This window comes from Pelmatolapia mariae, linkage group LG14, assembly GCF_036321145.2.
Source record: "Pelmatolapia mariae isolate MD_Pm_ZW linkage group LG14, Pm_UMD_F_2, whole genome shotgun sequence".
In the NCBI taxonomy this organism is placed as follows: domain Eukaryota; kingdom Metazoa; phylum Chordata; class Actinopteri; order Cichliformes; family Cichlidae; genus Pelmatolapia; species Pelmatolapia mariae.
The window spans coordinates 19,186,580-19,207,859 of NC_086239.1; the positions used below are offsets into that span (position 1 = coordinate 19,186,580).

A 21,280-nucleotide genomic window follows, 5' to 3' on the forward strand; every position below is an offset into this window, starting at 1 on the left:
TTTAAAAAGAACAACTTAGAAACAAATTTAACTGGAACCCCTGGAAGTGATTCGTAGTAGGTAACTATGCGTTTTCCTTGAATGCCGATGAAGCAGTAGAGGGAGAGAAATCTCCCTCACTGAATTCCAAAGAAACATCCTGTATCAAAGGTATCAAAGAAACCCCTTATCAATAAAACTCACAAGCAGAATACGAACCACCAACAGCAATGCATCCCTATATAAACCCAAGGCTTTAAGCAGTCAAAAAAATGATGGTGTGGTTTATATACCAACATTTTTTCATCCCGCTGATTTTTTTTCAACATGGCATTAAATGCATAGGTAGCACTTTACAATATGGTATACGAAATTGCTAGTATTGATCAAGGAGCAATTTTTTAAGAAATGAGAAGATCTGCTCCCTGAATGATGCAAATCAGATGTTTAATGTAAGCAAATTGTCAGTTTATATGTATCTAATTCAAAGTGGCGAATGTCTTCATATGCTTATTCGAATCAGCAGGGATTATTTATTAAGGTCAAAGTTTTATTGTTCCCAAGTCTGTCTTCATTTTTGTCTTTTATGCCAAAGAACCAAAAGAATTAAGAGGGTGAGAGACAGAGAGGGTTAGAGAGAAAGAGAAAGAAAGTTGTTCCAAAGAGAATCCATCTAGGTTTTAAACTAAGCACTTGTAGCCAAACCACATGCAAATCTGAGTGCTGCTGACCTCAACTGAGGATACTGTCAGGTGGTGGAATGAATACTTCAAAGGCCTCCTGAACCTCACTAACATGCACTTAGTACAGGAAGTAATGTCTGGCCAATCACTGTGCCTGGGGTGTTTAAAAGAAAAACTCCCCTGTGGCCAGGCCCCTGCATGAGATTTTCCCTGACTTCCTTAACCCTTTAAAGCCTGTACCATGAAATAATTATCAGAAAGCTCAAATGTTTTGAAAAGGGGGTGTTTAGTGAACCTCCCAATGAAATAAAAAATAGTAAAACAAATTTAAGATAGCATTGCATGTATGAGTTTTAAATTGTATCAAATTTCCTACATCAGTCTTTTTTTTGTTTGCATTTTATTCCTTAAAAATGTATTTTGCAATTTATTTTGGTTTTTCAGAGTCACACTGGTGATGTAAATGTGTCAAAAAGACACGTATCTGGGAAGGTCTACATCTATGTGAGGCCGCTTCTGGTGTCTATGGTCGCTGTTCTGCAAGTCATGTGGTTAGGTCATCTGTCTGAATTTAAGCTGATGATGGTCTTTAGTATCACTTGTCTAATTCTAATTATATGCTATGTTTAGGGGCTGGAAAGCAGCCATAACAGTATTAAAGTCCATCTACCATCTGCTCATATTGTAAAATGCAATTGGATAAATGCACAAAGAGCACTAAACCTCAGAGTTGCAGCAACAACATAGGTCACATAGCCTGTCACAGTAAAAATCAATTCTGGGAGTTTTTTTGAGGTGAGTAATTTTAGTCTTCCAAGATCTGGGAAGACTAGAATTCGCCCAAATCCCACTTAAAAGCCCTACGGTCATAAGAATGAACATAATCATGATTTACTCATTTAATTTTGAGGTCTCATAAGAGGCTAACATGGCGTTACTGTTGTGTGATTAATATGTTTGACCACAAAATCAACTCCATCCATCTATCTTTTAAAGAATCTTTGATTCTTCTACAATCTCTACTGACATGACAGTTTGTTCTAAATAAACTATCAGAGCATGTATCTTCTTGATTCAGTCATTTCTTAACGCAATGTTCCTCCCTTTTCTACATTAACACGTTAACTATATTTGACACTCAGATCAAATCAGAGTCACATCTGACATAGTGCTGACATTGCCGTCCTCCTCAAACAAAGCCACAAAACATTTAGTACTAACTCATTCATAAATTTATAATGTAAATGCTGACAAAGAAAGCATACAGCAAACTCATCAGGACAGCAATAAAGCAAACTAAATGACAACCGTTGTAACTTGTTCAACAGACATTTGTGACATTTGGCCCTTATTCCCCCGTATTCACCGTACCCAATAATGGCTCTCTTCCACCACAGATGTCTTTATCATTTCGCCTGATTAGACTTTTACGACTGGATGACACTATCATTTATCATCTGCCCTCATCGTCATTGCATTTGCTGATGTCTCTTGATTAACTTACACAAAGCTGCAGATACACACAGAACCACGCATAGAAACCCATACACACACTTACAAACTCATAAAGGCACATAAATGCCTTTTACTATTATGACACCATAGAAACATCAGACAGAAAATTAAAAGACACAAGGCAACTAATGAATTGACAGTGCAGACAGACAAACCTGTAAACGAGTGTGTCGTCCCCAGAGCTGTTGTACTGGACTTGGAACATCCTGACTCCAGATGTAGGGGTTTGACTGCTCCATCTAATGAGGGCAGAGTTTCCTGTCAGCTCCACCAATGAAACCCTCCTGTCTGCTCCTCTTGTCTCGTTGTTGGGCAGTGCAACCTTGGAGGAGGTCAGGATGTCAGAAGGGGCCGGTTCAGAAGAAGGATCTCGACTGCGGCTTGTGCTGTTTGCCAGATGGGGCATTGCTGTGACGACTAGCTCCACCCTTCCTGTGGATTCACCTGCCGTGTTTGAGGCAATGCAGGTGAAGTTTCCTGAATCCTTTAGGGATGTTACATTGATCTCTAGGCTTCCATTAGGGAAGACTAATGTTCTGAAACAAAAGTGAAATGGAAAATGAAATATCATTAAGAGATCCATCAATTGATCGATACATGAAGTCAAATGTGAATGTTACCAAAAGTAAGGTGTCTGCTGGATTCTTATTAGATAAACAGGATATTATTATAAGGAGTATCTGATACTGACAATAAATTCCACCAATATCTACGGTACTTCGACAATATTTAGAATGACTGTTATGCTAATGTTTCTAACTGTGTGCTTTGGCATAACCAAAGGTGGCTCTTGACAAGAAAAATGCTACTTATGTATTTTCCTTTGTGATTTGAGTAATGCAAATTACAACTGCTAAATCAAAAAAGACTGAAAGAAAAGAGTTACAACACTCAAAACACTGTCAGTGATTTTATAAGACATGTTTTTTTAATGCAAAACCATAACTAGGCACTCATACCTGTGCCAAGTGGGTTACCCGATGAAAATTTTAGAAATACATTATAGGTGAGGAGATTATGGCCTTAACAACTATCGTCCTGAACCATTTCAGATTGGCCCACACATGTCAAGTGCCTACACCCCCCTACAATATCTGACTTTCTGACATAGCACAAAACTGGAAGAGCAGAATATTGTAAAAACTCTGTTGCATATGCCTGTGGGTTTGCCAGATGTATAGTGGCAAACTCAGTGGGCAAGTCATATTCCATAGATTAATACCACAACTTTAATTTTTCAATGAATTTACAATGTACAGGGAAGAAATGTAGTATACTGGATTAAACTAGACCATATGTTGTTGTTATTACCTGGATCCATTGGATATGAGTCGCCCTTCAGGGCTGATCCAGTGGACTTCAGGCTCAGGGTCACCATTTGCTTTGCACTTCAGACTGGCAGGCTGACCTTCCATAGCCACAGTATGAGGTGACTTTCGTGTTAGAACTGGTGGGTCACAAATAAACTCCTACCACGAAAAAAAGATAAGGTCACACTTCCAATGTCAAAGTGATATATTATTATTATTATTTTTGTTATAGAACAAAAAAGCCTAGTGCCAAACTTTGCCATTTTTTTCAATTACTGCATGAAATTATTAAAAATTGCAAAAAGTATCACCTCTTCCGGTATAGTCCAGAAATACTTGGCACTAAGGTCTGGGGGAGAGGCACACGTTTCCAGATCATCTTCTCTGGTTAGTCTCCTCAACCACAGAAGTTCACAGTTACAGTGAAGAGGGTTACCTCCAAAACTCAACACAAGAGAGGAGAGGGGGGAGCCTTTGGATTTGGCATAAACTGGGATTCTCAGGAACAATGGGTCTGGGGGAATTTTCTTTAGCTTGTTCGACGTCATGTCTAACCTGTTACAGGACGGCATACAGAAAGAAGGGGAGGGACAGACAAGAGAAGAAGGGAGGTATTTATAAAACCAATAGGGAGAGGCAACAATATACCAATTCAATGCTGCATTTGTACCTCATCACAAAAAACACACCATTTGCCCTTTTCTATGTCCTTACCTTGCCAGTTTGTGCAGGTTGGTGAATACTCCCTGGGGAACATTTTCTATGAGGTTATGATCCATATTTAGGGTGTTGACATTGGTTAGGCGTCCAATTGTGTCCCAGGGCACCTGGGCAAGGTTATTGTAACTAAGGTCCAGGTCCTCCAGTGTGGACAGAAAGTCATCAAAGGCATGGGGAGATATAGAGTGAAGCTGGTTATTGGCCAGGATCAGATGCCGAAGGTTGGTCAGACCTTTAAAATGGTCATCCTGGTTGTCAAAAAAGAAAAACAAAAGGCAGTGAGTGGGTGTAAGTAAGAAATGATAACGACATGTGAGTGGATTATAATAAATCAGGGATCTCTCTTTTTCATTCAATGTCATCCATCCAGCCACCCATGTTACCTTGATCACAGTTAATCTATTAGAGTCTAGGTGGAGCGCTCTCAGGCGTCGCAGGTCACTAAAAGCAGAAGGAAGAATCTGGCTGATGGTGTTTCTGGACAGGGTTAGATGCAACAAGCTGGTCATGTTGGCAAAGTCCTTTCTTCTGACAGCTGGAAGCAAGCGTAATAAACACATAAAAAGACCTCATCAACAAAGTAAATTAAGAATCATTATATACTGTACACAGAGAAGTCATCAGCTGGCTCATGAACTGTAAATATGTTGAGTGGGGGGCTGAAAAGTGGGCTCCCCATGACGTTGGGCAATAAAGTTCCTACGTGGTAAGGAGGACATTCCCCACATAGCAAAATTGGTATGTCCCCAATCTGGCCCACACAATGTGCCCACATACCACAAGGAATGACGGCCCTTTGGTGGCCCAGATCAGGTTTGCCAGAGGTGGCCCACACATGGGCCAGCACAAGACCAGCTGCAGACACACTGGTGGTCCTGTGCTGGCCCATGTGTGGATTACCTCTGGCAAACCTGATCTGGGCCATCAAAGGGCCGCCATGTGTAAGTTGTGTGCAGCCACGGGCCAGTTGCAAACACACTGCTGGCCCTGTGCTGGCCCAGATGTCAGCCTAATGTGTACCTTTATCAAGCCATGTAATAACAACATGTGCCGGAACATAATAGTGCAAAAGTAACATGACAAAACTCTGTTCGCAGTGAATGGACTGATTCTTATATAGCGCTTTTCTACTCTCTTGGACTACGCAAAGTACTCTATACAACATGCCACATTCACCCAATCACACACTTTCTCTAGACTGAGTGCTTCCTAATTACATTCATAAAGTAAATTGTCACTAGGTTTTGGATAAAATGTACACAAACCTGTCAAATCTGCATTTGAAATGTTGGCAACTATAGCAGTATAGTATTGCAACATGGCATTTGGGTCTTCTAACTAAAATAGGAAAATAGGAACATAAATAGTGCCATCATTGCCAGACATGGCCACATCTGGTTAATATACACCCTGCCATGACACCAGTCGTTCAGAAGTGCCAGCTTAATGCCAGATCCAGGGAAGACCTGTTTTCTATGGGCCTGGGCCACATAACCCAAACCACAATTGGGCCAGATATGGCATGCCATCACATAGACAGTGCCATCTATGCCAGGCCTGGCGCACATCTGGTTGACATACACCCTGCCATGACACCAGTCAGTCAGAAGTGCCTGCTTGATGCCAGATCCAGGCCAGACCTGTTTTCTATGAGCCTGGGCCACATAACCCAAACCACAATTGGGCCAGATGGGGCATGCCATCACATAGACAGTGCCATCTATGCCAGGCCTGGCCCATATCTGGATGGCATAAGTCTTGCCAGAAGTCAACCAGCAGTGCCGGCTTGATACCAGATCCAGGCCAGACCTGCTTGCTATGTGGGTCTGGGCAAGTCAGGTCCCTCCAGACATCAGCCAACTTTTCAGAAAATATGACTCCTCAGCCATAAAAACTATTGATTCAGTTCATTTTTCTGTTCAACCAGTTGTTGGTCCATTTATGTTATTAAACTGTTCATAAAAATAAACTCCATATGTGAATGTCAATGACATTAACAACAAGCCTAACAGAAGCTAGGAAGGGGAAAAGAAGAAAGGTGATCGGAGAATGCAGGAGAATATGCAGCTCGATAAAAGTCACAATTCATACAAGAAAAAAGTCAAATTGAAAGCAAATATATGGTGATCAAATTCACAGAAAGATAAATAGACAAACTGACAAAAGATAGAAAAAACAAAGGGCTAAATAAAACAGTTTAAGATAATAAGTAAAACCATAAGAGGAAGACTGAATGTGGTTCTCTCAAACAGGGTAATGCAAAACTTAAGTTAATTAAAATTTAAATGATCATTCAGGGTACTGTTAGATCTTTTTTTATAGCTTGTGTGCCTTTTGTTTTGGAGAACCTAGGAATAGAGCACTAACGGGAATCCAGATTAAAATAACAAGATAAAGCAGCACTTCAGTTCTTATAAAATAAGTATGTTTCAAAGTCACAAAGAGAACTCTTTGATATAAGCAGATGAATCATGAATGAGCTTAACTATGCTGAACCATAAATAACAAAAAAAGTATTAAAGTTAAAAAGAAATACTCAGGCTCATGAGAAAAAAATTAGTCATTGTCAGGCAGAGACAACAGAAAAGCTTCGTGACTGAAGCCAACATTTGTACTCACTGTTAACAAACTCTTCAGTTACAACCAAGTGTTCTGAAATAAGATAAATATGCTGCCAATTATCAGCCAGCCTTTTAGTTAATTTTCATGTATACAGCCAAACCAAGCAAACTCGCTGCAAAAGACTGGAATACTAGTCAAATTTCAGAGGCGTATTAAAATAATGAAATGCAGGACAGACTGGAACGCAGTTACCTGTAATGAAGTTCTCCTGAAGCCGTAGCTCCACGGTGCGTCGATCGATGGCAGCAGGAACAAACAGCAAGCCCGTCTTGGAGCAGAGGATAGCGAGAGATGGGGAAAGGCTCTGGCACATGCAGCGTTTAGGACACGGCTGTCCCCTGCATGCTGCTGCCAGCAACAGCAAAGAGAACCACAGCCGTTCCATTATCCTCCACTGGCAACAGGGTAACTGGAAGACAGAAAGGAAAGAGCAATAATTTAAAGTAGATATGATGAAGAAGCAGATATACATAAAAAGGACAATGTCAGAAAGTGGCAAACTGAGGTGAATCAAAGGTGAAGTCTGTCTTTGTTAGCTTGAAAAATCAGCCAGCCAACTGCAGGACTTTAATGCCAACAGTGGAAGAGTAAATCTAAACACTATGATTTGATTCACAGTTGGCAGTAGTCACCTTGTTGCATTTCAGTACAAGTACATGTAATCGTAGTCATAGTTTACCAGACTGTGGCAGCCAACAGCTCGTAGGTAAGGCAATCTCCAAGCAAAATTATATTGTCCAAAAAGGTTCTCTTCTTTACAGTTTGGGTTATATGAAAAAAAAAATGTGGTTCTCAAAGTTTCAGCAAAGTCATCAAGGATGCACTTCTACATGTCACAGTTTACCAAAAAAAAGAGTTCCACTCTCACAGCAAAAATAACTCATGATTTTATATCTGTGTATCAGTAGGCAGCGCTATGTTAGTCGTACCACTTTGACTAACAGGTATATCTGTGCCATGGAAATTCTGTTCAGCAGGGGGTCTGTCTGCTACTTCTCTAACCAGCTTCTCCCTTGAAGCTTCAAAAACTCTAAAAAGAACATTATTAACAAGGCGTGACAGTCTACTATACCATCTGAATATTTTAAATATCCAGTGTTTCCATTTATGTTAGAGTCCAAAAAGTGAATCTTATGCATTAAAAATAGAAAGCATAATACGATCATAGCCTTTTTTAATGTACACAGAACAAAAATAGTAACTTGCTTACTCATAGATATCTACTTTTCTGCCACCCTTTTTTATTTGACTCTTTCTGTGGCATGCAATGTATTTCCTTCCATTAACTGATAATTAGTGCATGCCCATGTCCTGCTCTACTATTTAAAAGCCATTTTAGACCATTGTTAGGTGGTTGCCAGGTGATATGATGGTGTCATTAAAATAAAAATGATATGATGCTTTTATCAGGCTGCATAATGAGATTGTAATATGTGATATAGATTAGAACATAATACATTTTTTATAAGGTATATAAATGTGATGTCATCCAATTAAATAACACAATGCTTTTATAAGGTGTTATAGGTCCACAAATGCTAAAGGTGAGTCATTTTAACCCACTGATAGGTGGTTGCTAGACAACAGGATGATGTTGTTATATCTGATATACATAAGAACATTCAGAGGCCTAAGATGTACCTGTTTGCTAAGTATGGTTTCTCAACTCCTCATCATAGCAGCTGACAGGGCGTTTGTTTATCACAGTAAGATTCTACTGTACCTCCCTCACATTTCCTTCATGCAACACATTATTCACATTTTTCTGTCATCGAGCCTCATATTTAATTTTCTCTTCACACTTAACTCGCTCCATTACTTCAACTACAAACCAAGATGAATGCATCACATGAAGCTCTTCAGTAATGTGCAAAATGTGATGTTACAATTCTTACTCTGTCACTCTACAGCCCACTATGCTCTAGCTGCTTGTCATTCAATATATTAATTCTGTTCTGTTTAACAAAGGGTTAGAACCCAAATCAAAACATAGCAATCATCATACTTCAAAAACAAGTTTACAAAAATTAAGAAAAAAGGAAAAAAACAATTCTCTGTCAGTTCATGTTTGAGAATATGAAACATAAGAACAGTGATTTAAATTGGCTGAAGCTACACAAAGTTTGCCTTTAACAATTGTAATGTGTTAGTCTGAATCATGTATTCGTATTCTGACTATGAGTTACAGCAAAAGGAAATTTCCATTCCCTTGCTGGGACTTCAGTTTCTATATACTTGTTGCCTTAATTTATCTCATGTGTACTCTGACATTGTTATTATTATTATTTTATTTCAAGATGTTTGAAGTATTTAATTTTTAAACTGTATCAAATGTATCTTTTTTTTCCTATCCAGATTGATTTTATGTCTCCTTCCTTCAAATGATATGATATCAGCTGAGTTTGGATGATACAGATCTTGATTAGAAGCCTAAAGTTTAAATGTAGTTTCTACAATTCCTGGGGCAAAAAATTGGTTTTCCCACATTTTGTGCCATAATGTTTGGTTCTTTTAAATATGTCTCACTTCCTACCAAATTTTCATCACAGGTTTAACAGTTATAGTAATGTTGCTTACCTCTCACCACTGCCATTGCTTTAATGGACACCATGGTGACTTTTCCTTAAAAATCATGACAATAATGTATCTGTCTTTATCTACATACCACTTTCAACACTTAACAAATCTGAATGTGTCCATTCATATTAATGGGTAGCCACAAAAAAGCATTTGATCGCCCTAATATCTCACTAGCTCTTTTTTTCTAATTTGCAATAAGATTAAAACAACCACGGATGGTACATTTTACATATTCGCTATACAAAAGAGACGTCCCTTGCTGAGCCTGTGTGCCTCAGGGTACTTTCTCGACAATTGAGAAGAGGCCTAAATTTTGAAAATGGTCCTGACAATGGGCTTTGTCTGAAGACTGATCAAGCTGTGAGAAACACTATTGTAAAAGTGACTGAATGAATCCCATATGTGAAAAGGGCTCTTTCCATTTTATTGTAATGCATCTTTAATGTGTTTATTTTCCTGAAAATGGTAACGACTGTGAATTTGAATGCATGAATCCTTCATGTTCTTAACCCACTCATCCAGATCCTATGTATTCATAGCGTATCTTCAGTGTAATAACTGCTACACTTTGAACATTTAGACATACCTCACTTGGTTTTCTCACTCATCCAGACTATGGGGGTTTCAGGCGATTCAATTATGGATATATGTTTTTTTGTTTTATATGGAATTCAGTGGGGATGCTGGTGATGAGTCACCCACCCTTACATACAGCCATGCTTGTTTGTCTGTAAAGAACTAATAACACCACAGAAACAAATGCAAGCTGTGTGTATTTGCTGCCACTTAGATTGGGCCATTATAATTGCTGGCAATAATTTGAAATACAATAAAAATGCTCTGCTAATGGTTTGTTAAGATACTGGTCGGAACCAGTTGAAACAGTAAATGGAGAAATTTAGGGACAAACACAAAATTAACACAAAAAAATCTGCTTTTGCTAAGTAAAAAAGATCAGAGGTGATTCTAGTTGATTTCGATTTTTATTTTCTTTGTTTTGTTGGTCTTATTTCAGAAAACCTGGTCGGGAAATGCTCAAAAATCTGGTCTCCACCATAAGTTTAACACTTTGCAGTTTACAACCGCTCACAGGCCAGGCCTTTCTCATCAGTTTATTCAGTCTTTTGGTGTCTGATGCTGCTCCACCAGCAGACCGCAGCAAAGCACACTGCACTCGCCACAACTGACTGACAGACAATCTCCAACATTTTGCTGTGCAAGTTGAAGGATCTCATCTTCCTCCAGAAAGAAAAATTCTGCTCGTAGAGCCTCTGTGCTGGTTTTCCAGTTTAGTCTGTTGTTGATAATAATGCAAAGCCACTTGTATTTCTCCAAGATGTCAACATCAACATTCTGTGTCCCAGAACAGACATACACAACTGAAATTTGGAGGCTCGGAAACTGAATAGGAATGGGGACAGTCACTTGTGGAGTTCCTGTACTGCACACCACCAAATCAGACATGTCACTGCCCAGTCTCACATACTGCAACCTATCTGTCAGACAGTGAATAACTCATGAGAGAGAGATAATTTTACTGACTTTCTCTGTCTCTTCTCTCAATAACAGCAGCTTTGTTCTGGTTTGATTTCTCCAGCTGTTTCACAGTCAATTCAGATGTTTATCAGATATTGTTATGGGGCTGATCCACAGAGTTTATTTAACAGGAAGAAGGGGAGAAGCGCCAAATCAGTGAAGGTAGTGAAGGTGTGTAGACATCAGGGTGCATGGTGAAGGAAACCACAGATGGCTGTGAGCTGAACCTGTTGAAACTGTTTAGTTCATTTGCTCTCTCCAGGCTACCCACTGGCTGCTTGCTACTTTAAAACTAATGATTTTCTTCATTACATTCAACACATCCTTCATGCTGTTTGTAAGAATCTAGCCACCTCCTTTTCTCAGTTTCACCCTTCGGTCATGCTCCTCTCTCCTTAGTTCATCCCTGTGCCCAGACCTGAAGGCTTTTAACTTTCAATTAAGCATTTCTTTCAGGTCAATAGTGATCCATTGCTTATTGTTCACAAAGTAGTTGTGGCTGGTAAAATGGTGTGTTCACAAAATTTGATATATTCCTTCATGCTCTGTCCTTCAGTCAAACTGTGAACGTCTTCTCGATGTGGTGCACTTTAGCCTGTGTCCACAAAGCAGTCCTGCAGTGTCCCCATAGCCTCATTTGCCAAAGTGTTTTACTGTTTAACAAGAAGAACACACTTTGGTGCTTTGGTCAGATCTGTCAGGGGATGGGAGTGCAGTGGCACTGGATGCCTTAGTAGCATTTGCCTACAGCAGCAATAACATTTAACAAGCAATAATATTTTGTGCCCTATGATCAACTGGCCATCTGTACAGGGTGTACCTTCCTTCTTCCATGACAACTGGAATGGAATTTAACACCCCTGTGTGACCTTGAATGGATGGATAATACAGACAAGAGCACTTTATTGACATAAGTGTTCATAATGTATTTGTTAATTACAGATAGTGTACATGTTATCAAGACCCATCAGTGTTACATGTGCCAGATATTCATAAATGCCTCTTTGGCTAACAAAAGATCTAAAAAGTATAAATGTCATAGGGCCATAAAGTTAAATAAAAGTGCCAACTAAATATCCTTAACTGATTTAAATCTTTTTCCTTAAACAACCTATTATACTGGATGTCAAATCAACAAAATCTGGTAAATTTCTTCATATCAGCAGAAATGTCAGCGCTTAAAAACAACACCTAATTGCACCCAGCATCATTCTGAGATAATTACACTACAGCTTTTTTTTTTACAAGCAATTGTAAAAACTACCAGAAAAACACTGTGAATTTGTATGTTTTTGCAAAGTAAGACACAAACACACTGAGTTTCTTTGTTTTGCTTGACAGTATGATCTCTCCTTAGCATTAGGGAATCAATCAGCTGCTCCCAGACAGGGTATTTTTCAGTGTGTTTAGGCCAGATATTGTAGCAGAAAAAAAACAGGGATTTCTACTCTGTGCAATAAAAAAGCAAGAGAATCAAACACACTAGCAGCATTGCTTTGGAGTGTTTAGACTTCACTTATACTGGAGAGATCTGAAGGAAGCGGTAATTAGCAATGCACACTGGGGAAAAAATCCACAATTTCTGAGAAGAAAACCCCCTAAAAAACAAAAATCTTCACAGGTCATATTGACGCTCGCTGTGATGACAGCCCCTCGTGGTCCCTTGTGTCCTCCGATTAAGCCTGTGCTCTTCAGTCGGAAAGAACAAGACATGATCAAAGTACTCCAAACCCAGTTAACATAATGCATTTACAGCAAAATGGAAAACAAAAGAAAAACAATATTTACAGCATTCACATTGTAAATATCAAGGATGTGACATCACAAAGCAGAATTTACTAAAGGTCACACAAGCAGAAATGGATTAGTTGTGAGATTTAAGAACCAAGAGAGCAGTGTTATTATAGTCCCATCTGAAGCAATTTGCAACGCATATCACTACAGACACACATAATGGAAAAAGAAAGAGGGAGAGCAAAAATCAGCAGGAGAGAAACATCAGAAAGCATCACAGGTATAAATAAACATAACAGAAATGAAAATGAATAAAAAGCTAGTTGTCAGATAAAAAGAATGATAGTGGGAATGAGCAGAGAATGAAGTGATGATGCAAAAATGCTCAACATAAAGGTTTAGTTCTGTCTAATTTAAAAGGGACCATGAAATGCTACACATATAATGGCTAATCTACACCAATGAGCCCTGCTCTCAAAAACTGACATATATCTAACAGTGTCCGTGAAGCTGGATTTAAGAAATAAGCACTTAAAGTCAGTGTTGGGAAGGTTACATGCAGTGTTGGGAAGGTTACTTTTAAAATGTATTCCACTACAGATGACAGAATACATGCCCCAAAATGTATTTTGTAACGTATTCCGTTACGTTACTCAATGAGAGTAACATATTCTGAATACTTTGGATTACTTAATATACTTTTTACAACTACATGAATGTACTATTACTGTGTGATTTATTACTATTAGTGAAGGCTATTTACCATACCAATACCAACTAGATTTAAATCTTAATATAAATGAGTAACAGTAGGTTCACATTAGGTAAGGCTGCACTTTTTGCGGCGATCTCGTATAGAAAACTATTCCGCGCGTATATAAAACAGGTCCGCGGCTCCGAGCCGTAGTAAAGAGACCTCTGGCTAATACGTCGGGTTCTGTGTCAGGGTCGTTGCAGAAAACTAACTTTACTTTGTTGTCTGGGTCAACTTTGCTTGCGAGAGAAAGAGAGAGGCGTTGAAAGGCTGCTCCAACGGAACTTATTGTTTCGGAGGAAAACACGGACACGGTGTACAGTCGAGTCTTAATAGCGTACTTACAACTGGGCTCGTCAGGCACTCTTTTTGGCTGCAGTGGTTATTATTATATTTACATGCTTCCATCTCCTGTTTCTGCTCGGTGACAACTCGTACTTTTCCACTCTCCTTTTTCTCCCTCCTTCGTGCTCACAGACACATAACCGGTATGGCAGTCCATTCTCCCTGCAGCACGGACTACACTGCCCATGAGGCTACATTCTTTAGGGCTATGCCTGTAACAGTCTGACTGTTACCTTTATAATACATAATTTTTTGAATAATTTTTAAAAATATTTCTTCACGTCATTATGCGGGCTGCAGGTGAGGTGACATGGGCCACGAGATTGAGACACAGGCATTAGAGCCTCTTAACGTGTGTTTTGTTTGAGTTTCCACCGGAATTACCAAAAATAGAGAGGGGGACAGCCTAACATATGAAACAGGAAAAGAACGCCCTGTAATCCATTTATTTCAACAAAGTAACTGTATTCTAAATACCACCCGTTTAAACGGTAACTGTAACAGAATACAGTTACTCATATTTTGTATTTTAAATATGTAACAGCAGTACATGTATTCCGTTACTCCCAAACACTGCTTAAAGCTAACGTTTTAAAAACATTTTATCACCATCTTCTGTCAGAACGTGATGTCATGTGGTTGGCTGGTTGCGGCTGATAGACTTACATTAGTTTATGTTAGCTAGATAGTGACAGAATCGATAACTCAGAGAGAAATAAGGGCACTAAACCTTAAAATCAGTTTAAGGGGATCAGATTTGGGCTGCCCCTGGTTGAGTTTTATGTTAAGAAACTGAGGATATACCGTCCGCTTTCACTGTCCTTCTCATTAGCAGTAATTGACTGTTGCTGTTTGGCTAGCTGCACTCGAAGAGCCTGTTTGAGCCAGGTGGTAGGTGGTTCACTGGAGTGTACCAAGTAGTGCAATCAGCTGATGCTATCAGGACAGGTAATAAAATAATCTTTCTCTTCCCAAGAACATCCAGACAGTTTACAACATAACAGCCTACTATATGTACATGACATCACAAATATAACAAGGTTTCTTACAGAAGCAGTTGGGAATCTATGGAAGAGGATTAAGGCCACTGGGGGGAAAAAAAGTAGGGATGTCTTTTTTTTAAAAACTTATTTCTTAAATCCAGCTTCACAGACAGTTTTAGATCTATGTCAGTTTTTGAGAGCAGAGCTCAGTGGTGTAAATTAGCCTTTACATTTGTTGCGTTTCATGTCCCCTTTAAGTCATCTACAGATTTAAAATCTCCATTTAAGCATTAAAAAACATTTCCAAAAACAGTTTACTCTTCAAAATACTCATAGTCACCTGGTGACTTGACTCACATGCCCCATAACACCCCAGTGAGAGTAAAATAATGACTTTTAAAAAATATATCTGAATTTATAACTGAATTTTCTGAAATGTGCACTGATTCAGGCCCCAAGTTTGCTTTCACTGGCTTAACAAAGTAAGGTCTGATTGTAACCTCTGGGCAAGCAAATGTCATCTCACTCTTCTCTTAATTGCCCATTGAAGGATATCTTTATAATGGCAGCCCCTGTCCTAGCCTCTAGCTAAGTCCTGGTGATATGATGTCATATTCTTATGAATTTCAAAAGAATCTAATTTAGTATAAGGGCCTCAGGTGATGAATTTTACTCCAACTGGCAACGTTTGATCTCGCAATCAGTAAGGCTCATTCCTGCCGAAGTAACACATAAAAAATGATATACTGTATGAATAAATCTTGCAGACTTTGTATATGCAAGACAGGAAGACAACGCCATTAAAATTTGTATGGTGCAATATAATCCACTGAATCACCCTGGAATAAAATAAGTTTTTTAAAGGCGAATTAACAAAAATTCACTGCTGGAATACCACGTGAATGAGAATGCTTTTAAAATCAGCAAACAATAACTCCTTATTATTCAAAACAGGTGAGTGGTTTTGGAAATCTTTATTATTCACTGTACTCTATAGGTCATGCTTTTGCCACAAAGATAGATGGAACCCATGTGTGACCATTCGTATATCGTCACTACATAAACACCACCATCACCACATCTGTTCCTTTAGACAATCCTCAATTTTTTATTAACCAGAATAAAAAAATCTACTGCATTCAATATCTGCAAAGTATCCATTTATGCCAATAATAGTGGGTTTGTGCCTGTGTGCACATATGTGTGCCGAAGCCTGTATGATCACTTATACTGTGTTTCAGGCCCTGCACTTATCCTGTGTCCACCATGCTTTCCTAGAGTACGCTGCACCATGCAATGGAGATGGATTACCCTGTCAGTCTTCCTGCAGAATCACTGAAGAGCATCTTGTGTGTGTAATGTACTGTGTGTGTGCTAAAGCATGAACATGCGCATGTGTGCCTCTGCACATGTGCTTACTGACTGCTTATAGTGCATGTTTCCTTCCTTTTATACCAGTGCAGCTGAATGTCTGTTTGAATAATTAACACATGTAATTTTGCTTAAGGATCTATTTAAGGGCGTATAAGCATGCACTCCTGTGTTTACTATAGACAGTAGAAAAATACTTCCATTACAGCTCATAAGTGCATAAGTGTTCATGTACATAAATGCATGCCTTTGTGGCGTCCTGTGTAACCACAGAAATGTATGTGCATGTATGTGTGTGTATGTGTATGAGCGTGCATGTGTGTGTGCTCAGATGCCCTTTGGTGTGTGTTTCATGTTTTTGTCTTGAAGCATGCTCAATCACCCAGGTGGGGAAATCCCAAAAAGCTCATTCTGTTCATCTGGACCTAGTATCTAAAAACGCTACGTCCAGATGAACAGAATCAACTTTCTGCAGACTTTGCTCTATTGAGAAAACTGGGTTACTAACAAACTCATATGTACTCACCATTAACACATCATTGTGCAATGCGTTCCTGTGCTTAATCTCTGTATAATACTACAATGATTGATGGCAAAAGTGCACACTTTACACCTTCACGTCAGCAATATGTCAGCTGTCACTGCAACAAAACTGCACCTCATATACACCTATTTGTCTTTTCTCGTGTCACCTCCTCAGTAATAAAAACCCATTATGCTTTCTTCCCACTGAATCAAGCGAAAGAACAAAGTAAAGTAAAAAGGTAAAACTGATAGCCGAAAGCTAAAATCAAGGCACAGAAAGGCATGAAAGAAAGTGAATGAAGGACAGGTGAAAACGGTGGCAAGAGCAATGGAAAGAGATAAAGCTATAGCAAAAACAAAGTGCTCCTCCAGAATGGGTTATGTGTCAAAACCAGTGTTGAAGGCAAAGCTTTCATTGGCTGCAAATAACTTGGTGGGGGCCTGTAGCTAAGCAACAGCCAATGACACATAGATGGTAACAGTGAGGAGGTGGGAAGAACGTGTGTGTGTATGTGTGTGTTATGCTTGTGGGGGTGTAGTGAGAGTGTGTGTATGGGGGCTGTGAGAAAGTACAAGATTGGTCTGGAGATCTCGCAAGTAATGAATCTGGAGTGTTGCCGTCAGAGAGGGTGAACGTGGGGGAGAGAGAGTCATAGAATGAGAGTAAAAGACAGAAAAAAAGAGAGCTTGTACTTGTGTGGCATTCAAAGTACAGGAGCAGTGCAGTGGTCCACTGTTTATTTGTGTATGAGATACTATTTGCATTATTTATTTTTCAAAACAATTAAAGATCAATCAGAGAATCAATCCCAACCTTTTTTAAAAAATAATATTTTATCGCTTCTTATTAGTTTGAGGTACCCCCTAAAGTATATCCAGATTCCCTCTAGAGTCCCTCTTCGCACAACCAAGCTTGCTTTCTTTCTCATCTGATACAAAATCACATGTCTCTAAAACATGTTTAACAGTCAGTAAAACCTTGATGAAAAGATATATAGTGGAGGAAAAATTCTTGTTTTGAATCACAAAAAGCATATAAGAGTTTGGCAGTTTCTAGAGTATTGAAACAAAAAAAATGCAGTTAATCAGTGCAAAAACTATTAGAGCCCCAGCTGGGTTTAAATGTGTTATTTAAATGGGTTCTTTGATTAAAGACTGAAATTAAAATTCTGCTGCCTTTTATGAAGACAGTCGATCTTGCTATCTAGATAGATAGATAGATAGATAGATAGATAGATAGATAGTTTAGTTGAGGGACAAGGGCGCAACCTCTGTATAGCAAGGATCCGCCCTACCAAAGGGAGAAACTGAATTCCTGATGGCCCTGTTGTGCTGCTCTGTAGCTGACCCTGACCTTCCCATGGAGGAGAACAAGAGATGAATGAGACACTTCCTCTGTGGGCATCACTATTATTGTAGCCCATGAACTGTGCTGTTCACTCTCTGAAATGAGTTGGAAAATGTGTTCTAGTTCTTCTCCTTGCCAGGGCAGCAGCTGCCTCAGCTAGAACTTCAGATGTGTTATTTCCTTGAAAAAAGGAATTAAAAAAACTATTTCCAATTAAATTTGTTTTAATTTTATTAAAAGTTCTGTGACAAATTAATGTCTTGAATAATAATTTGGGAAAATTAGCTTATTCTACACTGAGTTCGGGAGCTAACGATCTACTGTAGTAGTTCATTTTGTAATTGCTAAGTCCTCAGATTACTATTTCAAAACGCAAGATTTTAATTTGAATGAAACGACAAAAAAAAATTTATTTCACTGTTTTTCTTTTAAACTTATTTTTCAACCTTTTTTTTTTACACTCAGCCTTTACTCCACACTCTGCCAGAGTCTGCCACAAGAGTTATTTTAATACTTTTCTATCCAGATGTTTTATTAACCACCTAGGATCTGGCGTCCACATATGTGGACATCACATTTTGGTACATCATATTTTGTCTAGACCAAAACAATAGGTTTTGCTCTACAAGGGCCTGATGTCCACTTACGAGGACATTATACTGCCACTGCTTTAAAACAAATGTCCACATATGTGGATCTCATTTTTCTCAGAATTCTTTGTTTTTATATTCATCAGGTCCCAATCAGCCCAAATAGCAAAGAGAAATTAAAAATGCATGCCATGAAAGAGTTCGGGTATTAGGAGGTAAAATTTCTATGTTTAAATTTTTACGTTTCTACAGTATTCTATAGATATGTACTTTTTCCTTTGTAGACCATTTTTTGACGCTTGAATGAACTCAACTTGGAGCTGATGTGAATAGGTCATATGCATTGTTCAACCAGGAAGTGCAACCACATTTTCAAGTTTCATATAGTCTTGGCACAGTTTGGATTCATATTGCAGTCTGCAGACTTCTATCATAATATTTTATTGAACTTATAGTTACTGAGTGAATGAGTCTTTAATGATTAATTTCTGGTCTTTGAAGGACACATGAGTGAGGGAGCACAGAGAGAGACCATTGTACATTTATTTGAGTCCTACTGTACTGTCATCCTGAACATCCTAGGCCTTCTAGTAACAGTACAGTTTTGAGGGCTGTGTCCAGTAGAGTACTTTCTTTTCGAAGCGATATTCATGAAAGCATTCACATTTTCCATTAGTAAGTGATCATTACATGTGCAGAAATTATATTTCTGATGCTAATGATCAAATGAGTTCAGTAAGAGGGTCTTAACTTCAGTTTAATAAGCTTTAAGAAATATGTAGTAATTTACAGAACTGAAGGAATTTCAGTTGGCTGAGATGAACTGTCTCTTCAAAGGTAAGACACCTGTCCTCTGACAGGTAATTCAAATCTGTCAAAGTACCGGATATGTTGAAAGCAAATGCCCCCCTGGGAACGGTGACTATGATGATACATATAATCCCTGCTGCACTGTGCAAGTTAAATATACCACATGACTCCAAGCTTCAAATACAGCCGTACAGCACATTCAAAATGATCTTTCTGAAAACCATCACAGGTTGCTGTGTTATGTTGTGGCAAGACTGAGGCATTTCTGATCACCTCCTTTTTCTGTGTCACTAAAGCCCAAGGTTTTATCAAGTGTAGGGAATGTAGTTTCATTGAAAAGCTCCATTGTCAGGTGTTATTTCTCTAATTTAAAGGTGGTTTTCTCACTTTTTCCAACTGTCACTATAGTTTGGACAGTATTAAGTAAATGTTGAGTGTTTGCAGACAACTGAGCATCTTTCATGTAAACCGATTTCGCCCAACATCAGCCAGCAACGTCTGGCAACCACTCTTTAGCTGGTCTGGGTATACACATTTTAGGTCTGTGTGACTAATGCAACATGACTGAATGTGAGTGGTTAAAGTCATCACCCATATATGAGATGATAAACAAAGTCGTCCTGGCCAACCTCTACTTTCACACACACACACACACACACACACACACACACACATGTCTGGTTTGCTATCCTCGTGGGGACATCCCATTGACATAATGCTTTCCCTAGCCCCTTACCCTAACCCTAACCATTAAAAATGAATGCCTAACCCTAACCCTTACCCTAAACCTAACCATAACCTAATTGTAACCCTGACAGTAAAACCGCATTTTGAGTGTGAAAATTGCTTTCAACCCCGAGGGGACCTGGATTTTGGTCCCCACGGTGCAGAAAGTCCCCACCAGGATAGTAAAAGTCAGATTTTGGTCCCCACCAGGATAGTACGAACCCGTACACACACACACACACACACACACACACACACACACACACACACACACAGATGCCTTTCACAAATCTGAGCTGGGGAAAGTAACAGACACTTGTTAATGGCTTTTTGGCTACATGAGTCCTGTTTCTATTTCTCTCTCTTAACATTTCATTTTTAATCTCTTTTTCTCATCGTGTGACGGTCATCCTCTGTTTGTTTGTTTGTTTGTTTGTTTTTTTCTGTTCTGGGGTTTCTTTTCTCTCTTTTTTTTCTTTGCATGGTTCTTGGACTCTCCTTTGTAACATTCTGTTCTCTCCTGTCAGTACAATGTGTAATGAGATGATTGTGGCTGCCGGGACAGTGCATCAGTGCTTGTTGTGCTGTAATACTACCATAGCATCTGGTTTATTGTAATACTAACCATACAAGCACACACACACACACACACACACACTATAGTTCTCAGTTTTATACCTACTTAACACCAATAGCATTGTGTTACTCTATTCTTTAATTACTTACTTAATAATTCTCAACTTTAACTTGTAATTTAATTACATTAAAAATTTCTAATTCACATTTAACTTATTATACTTTTACTTACCATTATGCTAAGAAACAGTGTCCACTGTCTAAACTCAAACACTAGACAATGTGGCTGCATATGTCATTAACTTTTTATTCTTACTTTGGATTTTCTGGTGGAGTGGAGCTTATAATAATGAGATGCAGTAGCTTTGACAAACTAAAAATGTGAAATTTTATCATTTCAAACTTTCTCTCTCATCTACTTCTGAGTAGGATCATTTCTACCCTTACTCCCTAATTTCATTGCTACGAAAAGCATACCCAAAAGCTAATCATGCAATAGCGAAAGACAGAAACAACATTAACATGACTTCTGCCATCAAGTTAAGGGAATACAAAGATGTATAAGCAATTTGG

At 38.8% G+C, this 21,280-nt stretch overlaps 1 protein-coding gene across 3 annotated transcripts in view; it reads right to left on the reverse strand.

Moving 5' to 3' along the window:
* Positions 1-21,280, reverse strand: part of zgc:172282 (leucine-rich repeat and fibronectin type III domain-containing protein 1-like protein) — a 175,478-nt gene that overhangs the window by 69,849 nt on the left and 84,349 nt on the right. For all 3 annotated transcript variants that reach the window (XM_063493572.1, XM_063493571.1, XM_063493570.1), the window contains exons 3-8: positions 7,022-7,238; positions 4,591-4,742; positions 4,202-4,455; positions 3,799-4,042; positions 3,489-3,646; positions 2,333-2,713 (exon numbers count right to left, since the gene is read on the reverse strand). In XM_063493572.1, the coding sequence (XP_063349642.1) occupies positions 2,333-2,713; positions 3,489-3,646; positions 3,799-4,042; positions 4,202-4,455; positions 4,591-4,742; positions 7,022-7,214 (1,382 nt within the window). In that variant the 5' untranslated portion in view covers positions 7,215-7,238. The remainder of the gene's footprint in view (positions 1-2,332; positions 2,714-3,488; positions 3,647-3,798; positions 4,043-4,201; positions 4,456-4,590; positions 4,743-7,021; positions 7,239-21,280) is intronic.